We start from the raw sequence: 14,914 nt of genomic DNA on the forward strand, positions 1-14,914 counted from the left end.
AAAAAAAAAAAAAAAAGAAGACCTAAATATAATAAATGAAGAGGCATACCATGTTCATGGATTGGAATACTCAACATAGTAAAAGTGTCCATTTTTCCCAAATTGATCTATAAGTTTAATGCAACTCCTATAAAAATCTCAGAGAGGGTTTTTGTAGACATAGATATACTTAATCTAAAATTTAGGTGGAAAGGCACTGGCCCTAGAATAGCTAGAAAGAATAAAGTGGGAGGAATCACTCTATTTGGTATTAAGAGTTACTATATAGCTACAGTAAAAAATTATGTGGTATGGTAGAAGAATAAGTAGATAATTAATGGAATAGAGAACCCAGAAATAAACTCAACATAAATGTTCAATTCAATTCAATGGAGGAGGGGCATAGTTTTTTCAACAAATAGTATTGGAGTGATTGAAATCCACTGGGGGGAAAAACAAATGAACCTTGACCTATACCTTACAGAAAAATTAACTCAAATGGATCATAGATTTAAATGTAAAACTATAAAGCCTTTAGAATAGGAGAGAATCTCCAGGATCTAGAGCCAGGCAAAAATTCTTAGACTTGACACTAAAAGCACGATCCAGAAAAGGAAAAATTGATAAACTGGACTTTGTCAATATTAAAAACTTTTGCTCTATGAAAGCCTATGTGAAGAGGATGAAAAAGTAAGCTACAGACTAGGAGCAAATGTTTGCAAATCATATATTTGAAAAAAGACTAGTATCTAAAATATTAAAACTCTTAAAACACAACAGTGAAAAGACAATCAAATTAGAAAATGAGCAAAACATAGGAATAGACATTTCATCAAAGAAGATATACAGATGGCAAATAAGCACATGACATGAAGTTCAGCATCATTAGCCATCAGGGAAATGCAAATTAAAACCTTGATGAGACATCACTACACATTTATCAGAATAGCTAAAGTAAAAAATAGTGACAGTAACAAATGCTGGCAAGGATACAGAGAAACCGGATCGTACGTACATCTCTGGGAGGAATGTAAAATGGTACAGCTACTCTGTTGGCAGTTTCTTATGAAACAAAACATGCAATAACCATACAACCCAACAATTGCACTCTTGGTCATTTATCCCAGAAAAATAAAAGCTTACTTTCTTATAAAAACCTGTACACAAATGTTCATAGAAGCTTTATTTGTAGTAGCCTAAAACTGGAATCTGCCCAGATGACTTTCAACAGGTGAATAAACTGTGGTACATACATACCATGGAATACTATTCAGCAATTTAAAGCAACAAACTACTGATACATGTAACAACTTGGATGAGTCTTCAGGGAATTATGCTGAGTGAAAAAAAAAAAGCCAATCTCAGAAGGTTACATACTAGAGGTCCAGGATGGGGACAGGAAGGAGGAGGTGGCTGTGGTGATAAAAAGGCAACATGGGGTATCCTGTGGTGTTGAAACCGTTCAGTGTGTTGTCTTGTGGTGGATACACAACCTACATAGGTAATAAAATTGTGTAGAATCTAATATACATATACATACACATATAAATACGAGTAAAACTTGGGAGATCTGAATAAGATCAGTGGATTGTATCAATGTCAGTATCCTCGTTGTGATATACTATATTTTTGCATAATGTTACCATTGGGGGAAACTAGGCAAGGTATATAAGGGATCTCTTTGTATTATTTCTTACAACTGCATATGAACCTATACTTAATAAAAACTTCTATTTGAGGCCAGGCATGGTGGCTCACACCTATAATCTTAGCACTCGGGGAGGCTGAGATGGGAGGATTGCTTGAGGTCAGGAGTTTGAGACCAACCTGAGCAAGAGTGAGACCCTGTCTCTACTAAAAATAGAAAAAATTAGCCGGCCATGGTGGCGCCTGTCTGTAGTCCCAGCTACTTGGGAGGCTGAGGCAGGAGGATCACTTGAGCGCAAGAGTTTGAGGTTGCTGTGAGCTAGGCTGATGCCACAGCACTCCAGCCAGGGAGACGAAGTGAGACTCTGTCTCGGGGAAAAAAAATTCTATTTGGGCCAGGCGCGGTGGCTCACGCCTATAATCCTAGCACTCTGGGAGGCCGAGGCGGGTGGATCGCTCAAGGTCGGGAGTTCGAGACCAGCCTGAGCAAGAGCGAGACCCCGTCTCTACTAAAAAAATAGAAAGAAATTATTTGGACAACTAAAAATCTATATAGAAAAAATTAGCCAGGCATGGTGGTACATGTCTGTAGTCCCAGCTACTCAGGAGGCTGAGACAGTAGGATCGCTTGAGCCCAGGAGTGTGAGGTTGCTGTGAGCTAGGCTGACGCCACGGCACTCTAGCCCAGGCAACAGAGTGAGACTCTGTCTCAAAAAAAAAAAAAATTCTATTTGAAAAAATGGAAAAAAAAAAAAAAGACCAGCAGCAACCTTAAGTTGGGTCCCAGCCAAACTCTCCTCACTGGCCTAAGGAGACTGGTGGAGAAGGAGACTAGACAGGAAGCTGTGTGCCCATTCCCCACTTCCTACTTCCCACCCCCTACACCAGGTACTGCTCTCTCTGCGCATTTTGCTACTGATGAAGCCCAGCGTGCTGTCCCGAGTCAGCCACCAGGTTGCATATGGGCTCCATGAACTTCTTAAGACTAATGCTGCCAACATCCACTCGGGCGATGACTGGGCCACCCTCTTCACGCTGCTGGAGTGCATCGGCTCAGGCGTGAAGCCTCCAGCTGCTCTGCAGGCCACAGCCAGGGCTGATGCACCTGATGCTGGTAAGCCCTTTCCCAGGGAGACTCAGGCTGGCAGATAAACAGTTATGGGCCCAGGAGTTGGAACAGGAAAACACCATAGGTTATTGCATTCGGCAGATTAAACACCCCTGGCTTCTCCATATGCTTCCAGAGCTTACAGTTACCGCTGGCCAGTACCCATAGGTTAAATAGCATGAAAGCAAGTAGGCAACACAGAATGCTATGAAGCTAGGCTTCCTATTGTCCTGAGGACTGTTTTCCCAGAAACTGTGTCCTCTCTACCACTCCTGTCCCCTGACAGCTGCTACTAGATGCCATCAGGAGCCCAGATTAGCTTGCTGCCCTATTTGGTCAAGAAAGAAGCTGTCCAGGCCATCCTTCAGCCCTCTGGTGACAGGGCTGAAAGTAAGCTACGCTAGAGAGAGGGGAGACCAGGCCTCAGCACCTTTCTTCTGAAAGCCTAAGTTATCTCTTATCTCAGTAGCCCACCCCAACCCTGACTCTGCCCTTCTTCCTGCCTGGCATAGGGGCCCAGTCAGACAGTGAGCTCCCATCCTACCATCAAAATGATGTCAGCCTGGACCGAGGGTACACTTCTGACTCTGAGGTCTACACTGACCATGGCAGGCCTGGCAAGATGCACCGATCAGCCACAGATGCTGATGTGGTCAACAGCGGTTGGTTAATGGTGAGTGAGAGTATGGGCAGTGGGTGAGTCTCCCCTCCTTGGGCCTGTGGGAAATATTCCTGGTCCTCTGAGAGGGCATCTAGGTGTAGGCAGGACCAAGCCTGGGTCCACATCCCCTCTGTGTACTTTACAGGTGGGCAAGGATGATATTGATAACTCCAAGCCAGGGCCAGGGCCCAGCCGGCCAGGCCCTTCGCCCCTGATCAATCAGTACAGCCTAACAGTGGGACTGGACCTGGGGCCACACGACACTAAGTCTCTGCTTAAATGTGTGGAATCACTGTCCTTCATCGTGCGTGACGCTGCCCATATCACACCTGACAACTTTGAGCTCTGCGTCAAGACTCTCCGCATCTTTGTGGAGGCCAGTCTGAATGGCGGTGGGTCACCTGGTGAACGGGCAGTTGGGGAGTGGCCACCTGAATCTACAGGGGAGAGGTGGAGAGGGGAGGGAGGCAGGGCACCTGTACCTATGGCTATGGAAATGTGACCTGCATCTGGCTCTGCTCAGGGTGCAAGTCCCAGGAGAAACGTGGCAAGAGTCACAAATATGACAGCAAAGGGAACCGTTTCAAGAAGAAATCCAAGGAGGGCTCGATGCTTCGGCGACCTCGAACCTCCAGCCAACATACCACTCGGGGCGGCCACAGTGACGATGATGAGGACGAAGGTGTGCCTGCCAGCTACCATACGGTGTCTTTACAGGTCAGTCAGGACGTAAGTACGGCACCCTTTACTTCCTCTCCTCCCTGCGCCTGATACTGGGAGCCTGGGTGTGGCCAGGGAAAGCCAGGGCTGAGAGGAAGGGCCCGTGCGTTTCCAGCCCAGGCCCTGGACCACCACCTTCACAGTATCCCCTTGTCCAAGACCACCTGTAAGTCTTTGCTTCAGTTTATTTTTAAACTAAGGTTTACTTATTTTTTGAATAGATAATATATGCACATGGTACAAAGTTCAAAAGGTACAAAAGGGTGAACTGATAAAAGTAAGTTTCCATTTCCACTGTCACCAGTTTCTTATCTATCCTTCCAGAGTAACTCTTTGTTTATTCAAGGCATATAAAATTTGTCCTATGAACAGGCTTTGTATCACTAAATAAATGGAGAACAAATTGCCTTAAGTAGAATAACCTTAGAAAAATGATGAAAATAAAAATTTATTAAATCTGGCCAGACACTATTGCCCATCAAAGCCTCTGAGCCTGAGCTTGCTTTCTATTCTTACTTTTTTTTTTTTTTGAGACAGGGTCTCACTTCATTGCCCAGGCTGGAGCGCAGTGGTGTCATCACAGCTCACAGCAACCTCAAACTCCTGGGCTCAGACAATCCTCCTGCCTCAGCCTCCCAAGTAGCTGGTATTAATACTACAGAGGTGCACCACCATGCCCACTAATTTTTCTGTTTTTTTTGTAGAGATAGGGTCTCACTATGTTGCTCAGACTGGGCTTTCTGTTTTTAAAATGAGATTGACAAGATGAGGCTTTCTATCATCAGAAGGTGTGAAATCAAATTGAAAGTACCTTTCTCACTGTGTAATTCAGTGTTATTAAATCCTTAGTAATACATCTCCATACTTTAGGAGATGTATTAGTCTCTTCTACTGTGAGTAATACCTGACTTGGAGAAACATGGCCAGGACTAGAGCAACTAGCTCATCAAGTCAAGGAAAAGGGAGTGGTGAGAAGGGTGGAGAATGGTGTGATTGGTTCTAGGAGCCACGTGAAGACTCAGTCAGGGACAGTGAGGGGGGAGGGGAGAAGGGGTCCACCAGGCCTAAGCTCACTCATGTCCTGCCCCCTCCTGTGACCCCAGTTGCTAGATCTGATGCATACCCTGCACACGAGGGCAGCCTCTATCTACAGCTCATGGGCAGAGGAGCAGCGCCACTTGGAGACAGGTGGCCGAAGGATTGAAGCGGATTCACGTACCCTCTGGACTCACTGCTGGTGCCCTTTACTACAGGGTAAACCTGGGGGAGCAGTCAGGGGAGGGAGAGAGGTAGAGCTGGAGCCTGGGGAGCACCAGGGTCAAGATACCAGAAGGATCCTGACACTGCTCTCGCTCTCAGGCATTGCCTGCTTATGCTGCGATGCCCGGCGCCAGGTGCGGATGCAGGCACTGACCTATCTGCAGCGAGCACTACTGGTACATGATCTGCAAAAGCTAGATGCCCTGGAATGGGAGTCCTGTTTTAACAAGGTAGGGCTTCCTACTGGTTTTAATATAAAGTTCAAATCCTAAGATGAGGAAAGCCAGCCAGCCCGAAGAGCCCCTATATCAGTCTTTAGCCTGTGTTATACCTTCCCTTCTGCTCCGTGCCCATGCACCCCAACCCCTGGCTTCCTTAGAGCAAGGCTGCCCAACTGACTCTGCTAAGAAGACATTGGATATTTCCCCACCAGGTGCTGTTTCCTCTACTGACCAAGCTCTTGGAGAACATTAGCCCTGCAGATGTGGGCGGGATGGAGGAGACCCGGATGAGGGCCTCTACACTGCTCTCTAAGGTATTGCTCACCACCTCACACCCACCTACTCTCCCCATACCTGCCTTTTCCCAAAGAGGGAAGTCAGGGCTTCTGGCAGGACCTAGAGGTGCAATGTAGGTGCTCATGACTCCCACCTATGGAGACTCAGCAAGACCCAGGGACCTGAGAGGAATGTCTGATCTAAGAGTCCCATGAAAGATAGGGCAGGCTTGCCTCCCAGCCTTAGAGAGGAGTGCAGAAGGCTCATACACTACCCTCAGCTGAAGGGGGCTGGTGGGCCCTAGGTCTTCCTGCAGCACCTGTCTCCATTGCTGTCACTCTCTACCTTTGCGGCCCTCTGGCTCACCATCTTGGACTTCATGGACAAGTACATGCATGCAGGCTCCAGTGACTTACTGGTATGTTCTACCTCAGCTCGACTCCCACCTGCTGGGAAGACTTGCTTTTTCCCCCTTGCCAGCTATCTCCCCTTGCCATGCTCCCCTATGCTCTCCCTCCTATTCTCATATTCGCACCGCTGCAGTCAGAGGCCATCCCCGAGTCTCTGAAGAACATGCTCCTGGTGATGGACACAGCGGAGATTTTCCACAGTGCAGATGCACGAGGAGGTAGCCCCTCAGCCCTCTGGGAGATCACCTGGGAACGCATTGACTGTTTTCTGCCCCACCTACGAGATGAGCTCTTCAAGCAGACTGTCATCCAGGGTAGGGGGCTCAGCCCAGCTTTATCAAAAAGACTCCCCAAAACTGAATCCATTCTCTGTGCCGTAGATGGGCGGAAAGTCTGGTGGGCTAGTGCTCTGTGGGAAAAAAAGCTCTAAGAGTTGCCATCTGGACTCTCCACCCTCCCCAGACCCCATGCCCGTGGAGCCTCACAGCCAAAAACCTATGGCCTCAGCCCACCTGACTCCTGCTGCTGGTGACACCAGGACACCTGGCCATCCACCTCCCCCAGAGACACCTTCTGAGCTAGGGGCCTGTGGTGAGTCCCTCTGGGCTGGCCTGCTGGGTGTCAGGCAGCAAGCAGGAGGCCTGAGAGGAGGCCCAGGGTAGCTTGGGATTGCTGCTGGAGCATGGGCTGTGAGCCGGGGAAGGAGGCAACCAGAGAATCCTGTTTGCCTGCTCATCCTGGGGAATAGCGGGACCATGTAAGCTGTGATGAGCTGGCTGCTTGAGATTTTCAAACTCAGGAGGAGAAGGCTGAGTCAGGGACTTGGATTGAATACACAGAGGTTGCCCTTCAGGGATTCTAGTAAAGACCAGACCAAAATTAACCTGATGAGGGATATAGCAAAAGGAGGTGGAGGGAAGATACAAGGTAGCTGAACATTAGAATAAGTTTTCAGGGAGACACCCAACTTTTTAGCCTGGAAAGGGCCATTTTGTTCACAGGAATTGGGAGGAACAGAGGTTTGGTAAACAAGCTGGGGAATGTAGGAATTTGCCTTGTGCCAACAAGAGAGTCTGATTGCAGCCACCTTGCTCTCCCTACAGACTTTGAGAAGCCCGAGAGCCCCCGGGCCGCCAGCAGCAGCTCCCCAGGGTCACCAGTGGCCTCTAGCCCAAGCAGGCTGAGCCCCAGCCCAGATGGGCCTCCGCCCCTGGCTCAGCCCCCACTGATCCTGCAGCCCTTGGCCTCCCCACTGCAAGTGGGCGTGCCACCCATGACTCTACCTATCATCCTCAACCCTGCGCTCATCGAAGCCACCTCACCAGTGCCCCTCCTGGCCACACCACGCCCCACAGACCCCATACCCACCTCCGAGGTCAACTAAGGCAGGTCCCTCAGAGATCAGGACCAGTGCTTCCCACCAGGCTATCCCTGGTCCCCCTTCCGGCTGTCCCGGGGGCCACAAACTCTTCAGGCCCAGTCCAAGCTGCTGTCACTGCCACTTGGATGGGGACCTGAGAAGGAGAACTTAGCCCCTGTGGAGACCGCCCAGTCAGACTGTGGGACCTTTTCTTCTGCTCTCCATTCCTGGGGGTCCAACCTGAGAGTGCACTCAGGTATCAGCTGCAGCCTCTGCCTCCAGCCTGGCAGTTCTGGGGAGGCATCACTGTGCCAACCCTGCAGTGCCTGCCCGTGTGCCCCTGCTGCCCGTGGTCAGGCATCGAGAGCCACGCCCAACCACTCTGCACTTTGTTTCCCTCTCCCCACGCCCATCAGCCCTGGGCCACCTCCTCCAGTTCTTCCTCTTTTATTAAGTAGTGGGTCAATTTGGAGAGTTGACTGGCACCATGGAGGGCGGGCAGGTGGGGCTGGATGGGGGACTGCCCACAGGAGCATGTACATATGGAAAAACAGGACAACAGTGGACTTTTTATGATATAATAAATGTCTTAGTATAACATCAATGCCTTTCCCTCTGGTTTCCTTCTTGAGCTTATGGGTCAGGGCACCATGTTACTGTGACGCCTAGGGCTTGGGCCTAGGTGAACAGGTAGAATGAGGCTGAGCCTACCAGGAGTCTGGCCTACCTCGGCCCTGGCCACCAGCCAGATGCTAGGACTGGGGTCAGGATTCCTTCACACTGCTGCCCCCCTTCCACTGCCACAGCAGTGTGTCTTTGTCACCACAGGTGTGGCAGGGGCTTGGGCAGTTATTCTTTTCCAATAACTGTTCTAAGGGAGATGTGAGACAGCCTGGACTGGGGTCAGCAGGAAGATGAGTCAGAGCTGAGTTGCAGTCATTCAGAAGTCTTCCCACAGATGTGCCTCATGGTTCAAGAGCACAAAGGAGCTCTTGGGGTTTAAGAGTGGAGGGGCACCTTGCCCACAGCTGTGATCATGTGTTTCTTGGGGGAGAGCATCCTTTTTTCTTTTGTTTTTTTTTTTTAAGAGACAGGGTCTCGCTCTGTCGCCCAGGCTAGAGTGCAGCGATGCGATCACAGCTTATGGCAGCCTCAAACTCCTGGGCTCAAGGGATCCTCCTACCTCAGGCACATGCCACCACACCTGGCTAAAGGGCATTAATTTTGACCCCAAACCAAAGAAGGACAATTTTATTCCTGTCCCACAGCCTCCATCCGCCCATCACTGAAGCATGACTGAAAGACCTCTCCTTTCCCTTTGCATCAGGGTAAGACAGGTGGGAGTGTGTGGAGCATGGAGAAGGCAGTGTGCCCCTGCAGGGCTGAGGTGATGTGGGTGTGTGATGTTGTGAAATAGATATTTTGTCTTCAACCCCATTTCCTGGCCTGCAACTTCTAAAATCCTTAGAATCTCCAAAGTGATGTATTTTTGAATACTAATGAGTTGACTGATAGCTGGCACCCCCCTAGATAACTTCAGAATGGGGGCTGGTCACCAAGGCAGGATTGGAGGGATTAGACACCCCCAACCTCCAGGAAGAGTAGAGGGGCTGAAAGTTGATTGCCAGTGGCCACTGGTTTAACCAATCATGCCTATGTAATGAAGCCACCATAGAAACCCAGGGTTCAGAGAGCTTCTGGTGGAGGCTTACGGGAAGGTAAGCAAGAACTCTCAACATGCCAGGATGGTGGCGCACCCCAATTCCATGAGGACAGAAGCTCTTATGCTCGGGACCCTTCCAGACTTCACCCTTACATATCTCTTAATCTGGATGTTGATTTGTATCCTTTAAAATATTCGTGGTAATAAACTAGTAAACGTAAGTATGTGTGTCCCTGAATTCTGTGAGCCACTTTAGCAAATCAGTCGTACCCAAGGAAGGGTTTATAAGAACCCCAATTTATAGCCGGTCAGTCAGAGCACAGGCAAAACAACCCGGGGCTTGTGATTGGCATTGGAAGTGATGGGGGAGCAGTCTTGGGGACTGAGCTCTCAACCTGTGGGATCTATCTGAAGGTAGATAGTGTTGGAATTGAACTAGAGGACACTCATCTGCTGTCTGCTGCAGAACTGACTGCTTGCTTGGTGGGGAGAGGCAGGACCCCCACACATTTGGTCACAGAAGTTTTCTGTATTGATTGTTATTGAGTGAGAGAATAGAAAGAGCACGTTTAAGTGTGTTTTTCCCCCTCAGGGTGGGATTCATCAAGCTTTCCCACGCAAAGCATTTGTATCATCTTGGCTTCCTCCCCCAACATGGTGCCTTCCCTCTCCTGGTGCACAGAGGAGAGTGGGACCCTGTTGTACTACCAGCTGGCCTCCCTCATGGAGATTTAAGGGTACTCACCCCCTGCTCTGGGGCCCAGCAGGCTGTATGATCCTTCAGCGCTGCAAGTTGCCCTTTGCTCAACACGTCCACATTGCTGGGCATTTGGATTTCCGCAAGTGCTTCCCTTGGTGTAGAAAAGGGTGCCTCGGAAAGGGGAACAGCCCGATGTGACAAAATACTAAGACATGATACCTGAAGCTCCTAAACTAGTTTTTCCCTCTTCCCTTCCTTTTTCCCCCAAGTCCAGGCCGTGCCTGGTTTCCACACTAACCGGAAGCCTTGCCCAACCCTGCCCCTGGGAAAATTAGGAGGGGCAGAGGGCTCTATGGGTGAGTGCAAAAAACCCCGGATCTGCCCCCATAATATGCTGAAATAAAAAAAAAAAAAAAAAAACCCGGATCTGTAGCCAGACAGACACTAAGGCCCTTAGACTCACCTATAATGTCTCTATTCTCCCATCCGAGTCCCACAAGCTCTGCCTTTAGAACCTTCCATGTATTTCCCTTTGGGGAAAATAGTATTGACAGGTGCAAAGAAGTCCATCCTATGAATAAAGGAATATGACAACTCTAATGTCTTTTAATTTGTCTCAAAAATTAGGAAATAAGCTGAAACAATTGCAAACTGACCCTCTCCCTGCTGGGTAACAAAGAAAAACATTTGCCGGAAGTCTCATTCTGTTATAAAAAGAGCAGCTAATACATGCATGACTTGTGTTGTTGACAATGTTGTCTCTTCGAAGGCAAAGGAAGCTACAAGAGGAACTAATACTCAGGCCTTGATTCCGACCAACAAGGAAGAATGGTTTGGTGATATGGAAGTGACAAAACCTTGGGGGAAAGTAATAGCATAGTCCAGAGAGAAATGCTAGTCTTAATGACATCTCCCACCAGAAATCTAGCACAGCAGATTTTCAAAAGTATAGAGGAAAACTAGAGATGGTTCCGTGACCTAAGACCCTAACACAGAGAGCTGAATTGTCAGACACCTATGTATGTCAGCATTAAGTGCATTGCTCAAACATTTTAGAGGTATTTTCTCCTCTTACAGATGAAGCAATAGGTTCAGAGAGGCCAAGTCACAGAAGTTAGAGAGTTGGGAATCAAACCCAGGTCAGTCTCACTCTAAACCTCATGTTCTTTTCTATGATGACATGGCTTCCATTCAAAAGTAGTGGTGATGTAGGAACCTTCCAAAGCTAAACACATTTTTTGTAGTTTCTCATGAAAAATAAAAGGTTGAGCATCTGAAGAAGCAAACTGTTACCTAGTGAGCTCAGAGTTTAGTAGGAGTCTGTAAAAGCTGGAAAGAGATGCACATAACCAAGAATAAATGTGAATTTTCTGAGTACATAATGATATGAGGAAGGATGAATTACAGAATAGGCTACAATGCCCCCCCCCCAAAAAAAACGTAGTAGAAACAACAAAAAACTGTGGTTATTAGAGCCATGGGTATTTACCTTTGTTCAGGGCTCACTGGTTGGAAGACAAGTGGCCATGAGAAAGCAGGACCACTCAACCACCGGGCTCTGAGCTTCAGTTGAGAAGTAGCTTTAGTCTAAGTAAACAGCTGATCACCCCTTCCTTGAAATATTCCTCACTCTGCTTCTGAGACTGGTTTGTCCTGGTTCTCCTCCACCTATGGGCCATGCCTTTTTCAATTTCCTTTGTTGACCTCTTCCTCATCTGCACAGCCTCTGAACATTAGAATGACCCAGGGCTCAACGTCCTTCAGTCCTCAAACCCTTTCTCTGTACTCACTCGCTGTCATCCATTATCAATGCTTTAAATACCCTCATTCCACTGACTTTATGCCCAACTCCCAAATTTACATGTCCAGCCTGACCCCTCAACTCCGAACTCATACCCACCCGCCCCCAATATCTCCATTTGCATGACTCATAGGCAGCTCAGATATGACAAATCTGCTCACTCCCCAGGCTGCCCCATATCACGAAAGGACAACACCATTCTTCCAGGTTTTTACGCCAAAAACCTCCTCTCTTTTCTCACATCCTACATCCAATCCTCAGCAAGTCCTGTTGCTTCTATCTTTAAATCTATTAATAAAATGTGACTACTTCTCACCATCCTCACCCACTACCACCCAAGTGTAAGCCACCATCTATTAGACTACTGGTTTCCCTCCTTCATCCTGGTCCCTACATTCTATAGTCTATACTCTCTGCACAGCAGCTAGATGGGTACTTTTAAAACACATCATCCCATTTTCACTCCACTGCTCAAAACCCTCCAATGACTTTCTATCCTGTTCAGAACCAAACCCAAAGTTCTTACTTTACTCTCCCTGGCTGACCTTCCTGCTATTCCTTAAGTATGCCAAACACTTTATAGCACACCTTGGCCCTGCTGCTCCCTCCACCAGAAATGCTCTCCCTCCAGAGTCTGTCTCCCGCCCCCTGACTCACTCCCTCACTTTCTTCAAGTCACTGTTTAAACGTGACCTCATCAGGGAGGCCTTCCCTGACTGCTATCTAGAAAACTCTCATCACTCTCTATCCCCTTACCTACTTAATTTTTTTCTACCTACTTATAGCCATATTATATATCTATGTGATTTTTTTTTTTAGGGTCTTGCTCTGTTTTCCAGGCTAGAGTACAGTCGTGTCATCGTAGCTCACTGCAACCTCAAACTCTTGGGCTCAAGCTATCCTCCTGCCTCAGCCTCCCGAGTGGCTGGGACTACAGGCATGTGCCACGATGCCCAGCTAATTTTTCTTTTTTTCTTGATCATTTTTCCTCCTTGTTACTAGATCTGTAATTTTTCTATTTTTAGTAGAGATGGGTCTCGCTCTTGCTCAGGCTGGTTTCCAACTCCTGAGCTCAAGCAATCCTCCCGCCTCAGCCTCCCAGAGTGCTAGGATTACAGGCATGAGCACCGTGCCCGGCTTCTGTTTGATTTTTATCTGTAAGCAAGGACATTGTTTTCCAGAGTGGGCCCTCACTATTTATTGGTGAGCGAATGGAGCAAATTTATGGGGTAGCTGCTCTGGGCCAGGCATTGTGCTAGAGCTGGGTAGATGAAAATTGGTGGAACGATGAAGAGCTTTCTTAAGACCAGATAGATGAGGCTATAGCTATTGACAACAAACTATTTTGAGTTAGTTAAAATCTCCAGGCCAACATGAATTGGAAATTGTTGAAGCTGAATGCATGGAGGTTCATTATACTATTCTCTCCACTCTTTATATATTTGAAATTTTCTATAATAAAAATTTTTTTTTAATCTTCAGATAAATTACAGCTCAGACTCTTATAACTAAAATAGTTCCAACACCTAGGGATGCTTTTAGCAATGTTGTGGAGACAGGACAAACTCATGCCAATTTTGGTTGTCATTTATGAGCACTTTGGATAGTCATGGTACATGGCAACCAGCACAGGTTCACTAAGGTGGAATGTACCAAACTCACCTTGTTCCATTTTAACTTAAGGGTTAAGCAGTCTGATTTACCAGGGAACTGCAGACAACAATACACCTGGATCACAGCAAATCGTTTGGCAGCACCTTATGATATTTGCGTGAGAGGCCTACAGTAAGGTGGAAAGGCCTGCTTTGCTCCATACAAATTTAGGGGAAAGAGCTTCGTCCTGGAGTCGACAGACTGGGTTTCAATGCTGGCTTTGTCTCTTTCTAGTTGTGTGTTTGGTTGTTACTTCACCTCTCTGAGCCTTAATTTCTTCATTAATAATGTAACAGTAATATTTACCTCCTAGGGTTGTTGGGAGGGAGAAAGAATAAGAACTGCTACTAAAGTACCCTAACCTATTACCCATCACATTATATTTGCAGGCAAGATGAAGAGGAGGGGCACGTAATAGGAAATAGCCCAAATCAAGAGCCATAATAGCCTCTTTACTTAGTGCTAGTGCAGGCCTGTAATTTCGTCCTTTAAAAGTCAGGGGCGAGTTGCAGAGACAGCTGAAATAGCCTGTGTTCTACCACAAGCCTAAGGGGAGGACAACTCCAGGAATGGAGATGACTCATGGCACCTCCTGAAGAGAAACGCTACTAACGAGAGAGGTCCAGACACGGAATCAGCGGTTGGTGAATTCCTGTCCTGACCTTGCTGCCTCTAGAAGTTGGGAGGTGTAGAAGATGTGATTTCCTACATCGGGGTAAGTTTGAACCATTTAGACTTTGGACGCATTTTCAATTCCAATATTCCAGATCTCCGTGATGGATGAACGAGGCCTCGGTCTCCCAGATAAACACTTAATTTCCCTTTTCCCGTGCAGAGTTCCTAAAGTCAGATCGGCCTGAAAACCTGGCCCGCTGTGAATCTGCCACTTACAGAATAAGTTTTAGGTCCAGACTGTCTTCCCAGAGCCATGAGACTAAGAGACTGAGCAACAGACGAGGGGGGCCCAGGGTCCCGTCCGGAGTCTCCTTGCGGCTCCAGGGAGACCACCAGATGGCGCCCTGGGACCGACCGCAAGATCAACTTCCTTCCTCTTCCGCTAACTCTTCCCGGCAGCGGGTCCGGCTCCGGGCGGGGGCCCCGGGGTCTGGGGCCGGCCGGCTCCCCTCTGGGGTTCCCCAGCTTCAGAGGTAGCCAAGCGTCAGGTGCGGCGAAAGCAGAGTAGCGCCGGAAGATCCCAGCCGTCTGGGGCAGGCCGAGGCGGGTGAAGAGACTGCAACCGGGGCGCTCGGCTGGGGTGGCGCTCGGTCAGCGAGTCCTTCCTGGGGCTGGTCCCCCCGCCAGAGCTCGCGCCTGATGGACAGACATCCCCAAGGCCCGCCCAGCGCCAACACTTCCCCTCTGAGGGGCGCGCCCGAGTCGCTCCCGGTTGGCTGCGCGAGGCCGGAGTTAAACTTTCAGCCAATGAAAAAGGGCACGGGGAGTGACGCACGGAAA

At 48.3% G+C, this 14,914-nt stretch overlaps 1 protein-coding gene across 4 annotated transcripts in view; it reads left to right on the forward strand.

The window, feature by feature from the left end:
- The window catches only part of GBF1 (golgi brefeldin A resistant guanine nucleotide exchange factor 1), a 122,487-nt gene extending 114,241 nt beyond the window's left edge, over positions 1–8,246 (forward strand). Inside the window, exons 31-41 of one of the 4 annotated variants that reach the window (XM_012661694.1) lie at positions 2,515–2,740; positions 3,247–3,407; positions 3,541–3,787; positions 3,919–4,124; positions 5,219–5,369; positions 5,475–5,605; positions 5,809–5,910; positions 6,177–6,290; positions 6,416–6,596; positions 6,745–6,873; positions 7,386–8,246. In XM_012661694.1, coding sequence (XP_012517148.1) covers positions 2,515–2,740; positions 3,247–3,407; positions 3,541–3,787; positions 3,919–4,124; positions 5,219–5,369; positions 5,475–5,605; positions 5,809–5,910; positions 6,177–6,290; positions 6,416–6,596; positions 6,745–6,873; positions 7,386–7,666 — 1,929 coding nt within the window. In that variant the 3' untranslated portion in view covers positions 7,667–8,246. The remainder of the gene's footprint in view (positions 1–2,514; positions 2,741–3,246; positions 3,408–3,540; positions 3,788–3,918; positions 4,125–5,218; positions 5,370–5,474; positions 5,606–5,808; positions 5,911–6,176; positions 6,291–6,415; positions 6,597–6,744; positions 6,874–7,385) is intronic. The other 3 variants (XM_012661695.1, XM_012661696.1, XM_012661698.1) reach the window with 3 other exon arrangements.
- The last annotated feature ends 6,668 nt before the right edge of the window (positions 8,247–14,914 follow it).

This window comes from Propithecus coquereli, unplaced genomic scaffold (genome assembly GCF_000956105.1).
Source record: "Propithecus coquereli isolate 6110/MARCELLA unplaced genomic scaffold, Pcoq_1.0 Scaffold73, whole genome shotgun sequence".
NCBI classification, from domain to species: domain Eukaryota; kingdom Metazoa; phylum Chordata; class Mammalia; order Primates; family Indriidae; genus Propithecus; species Propithecus coquereli.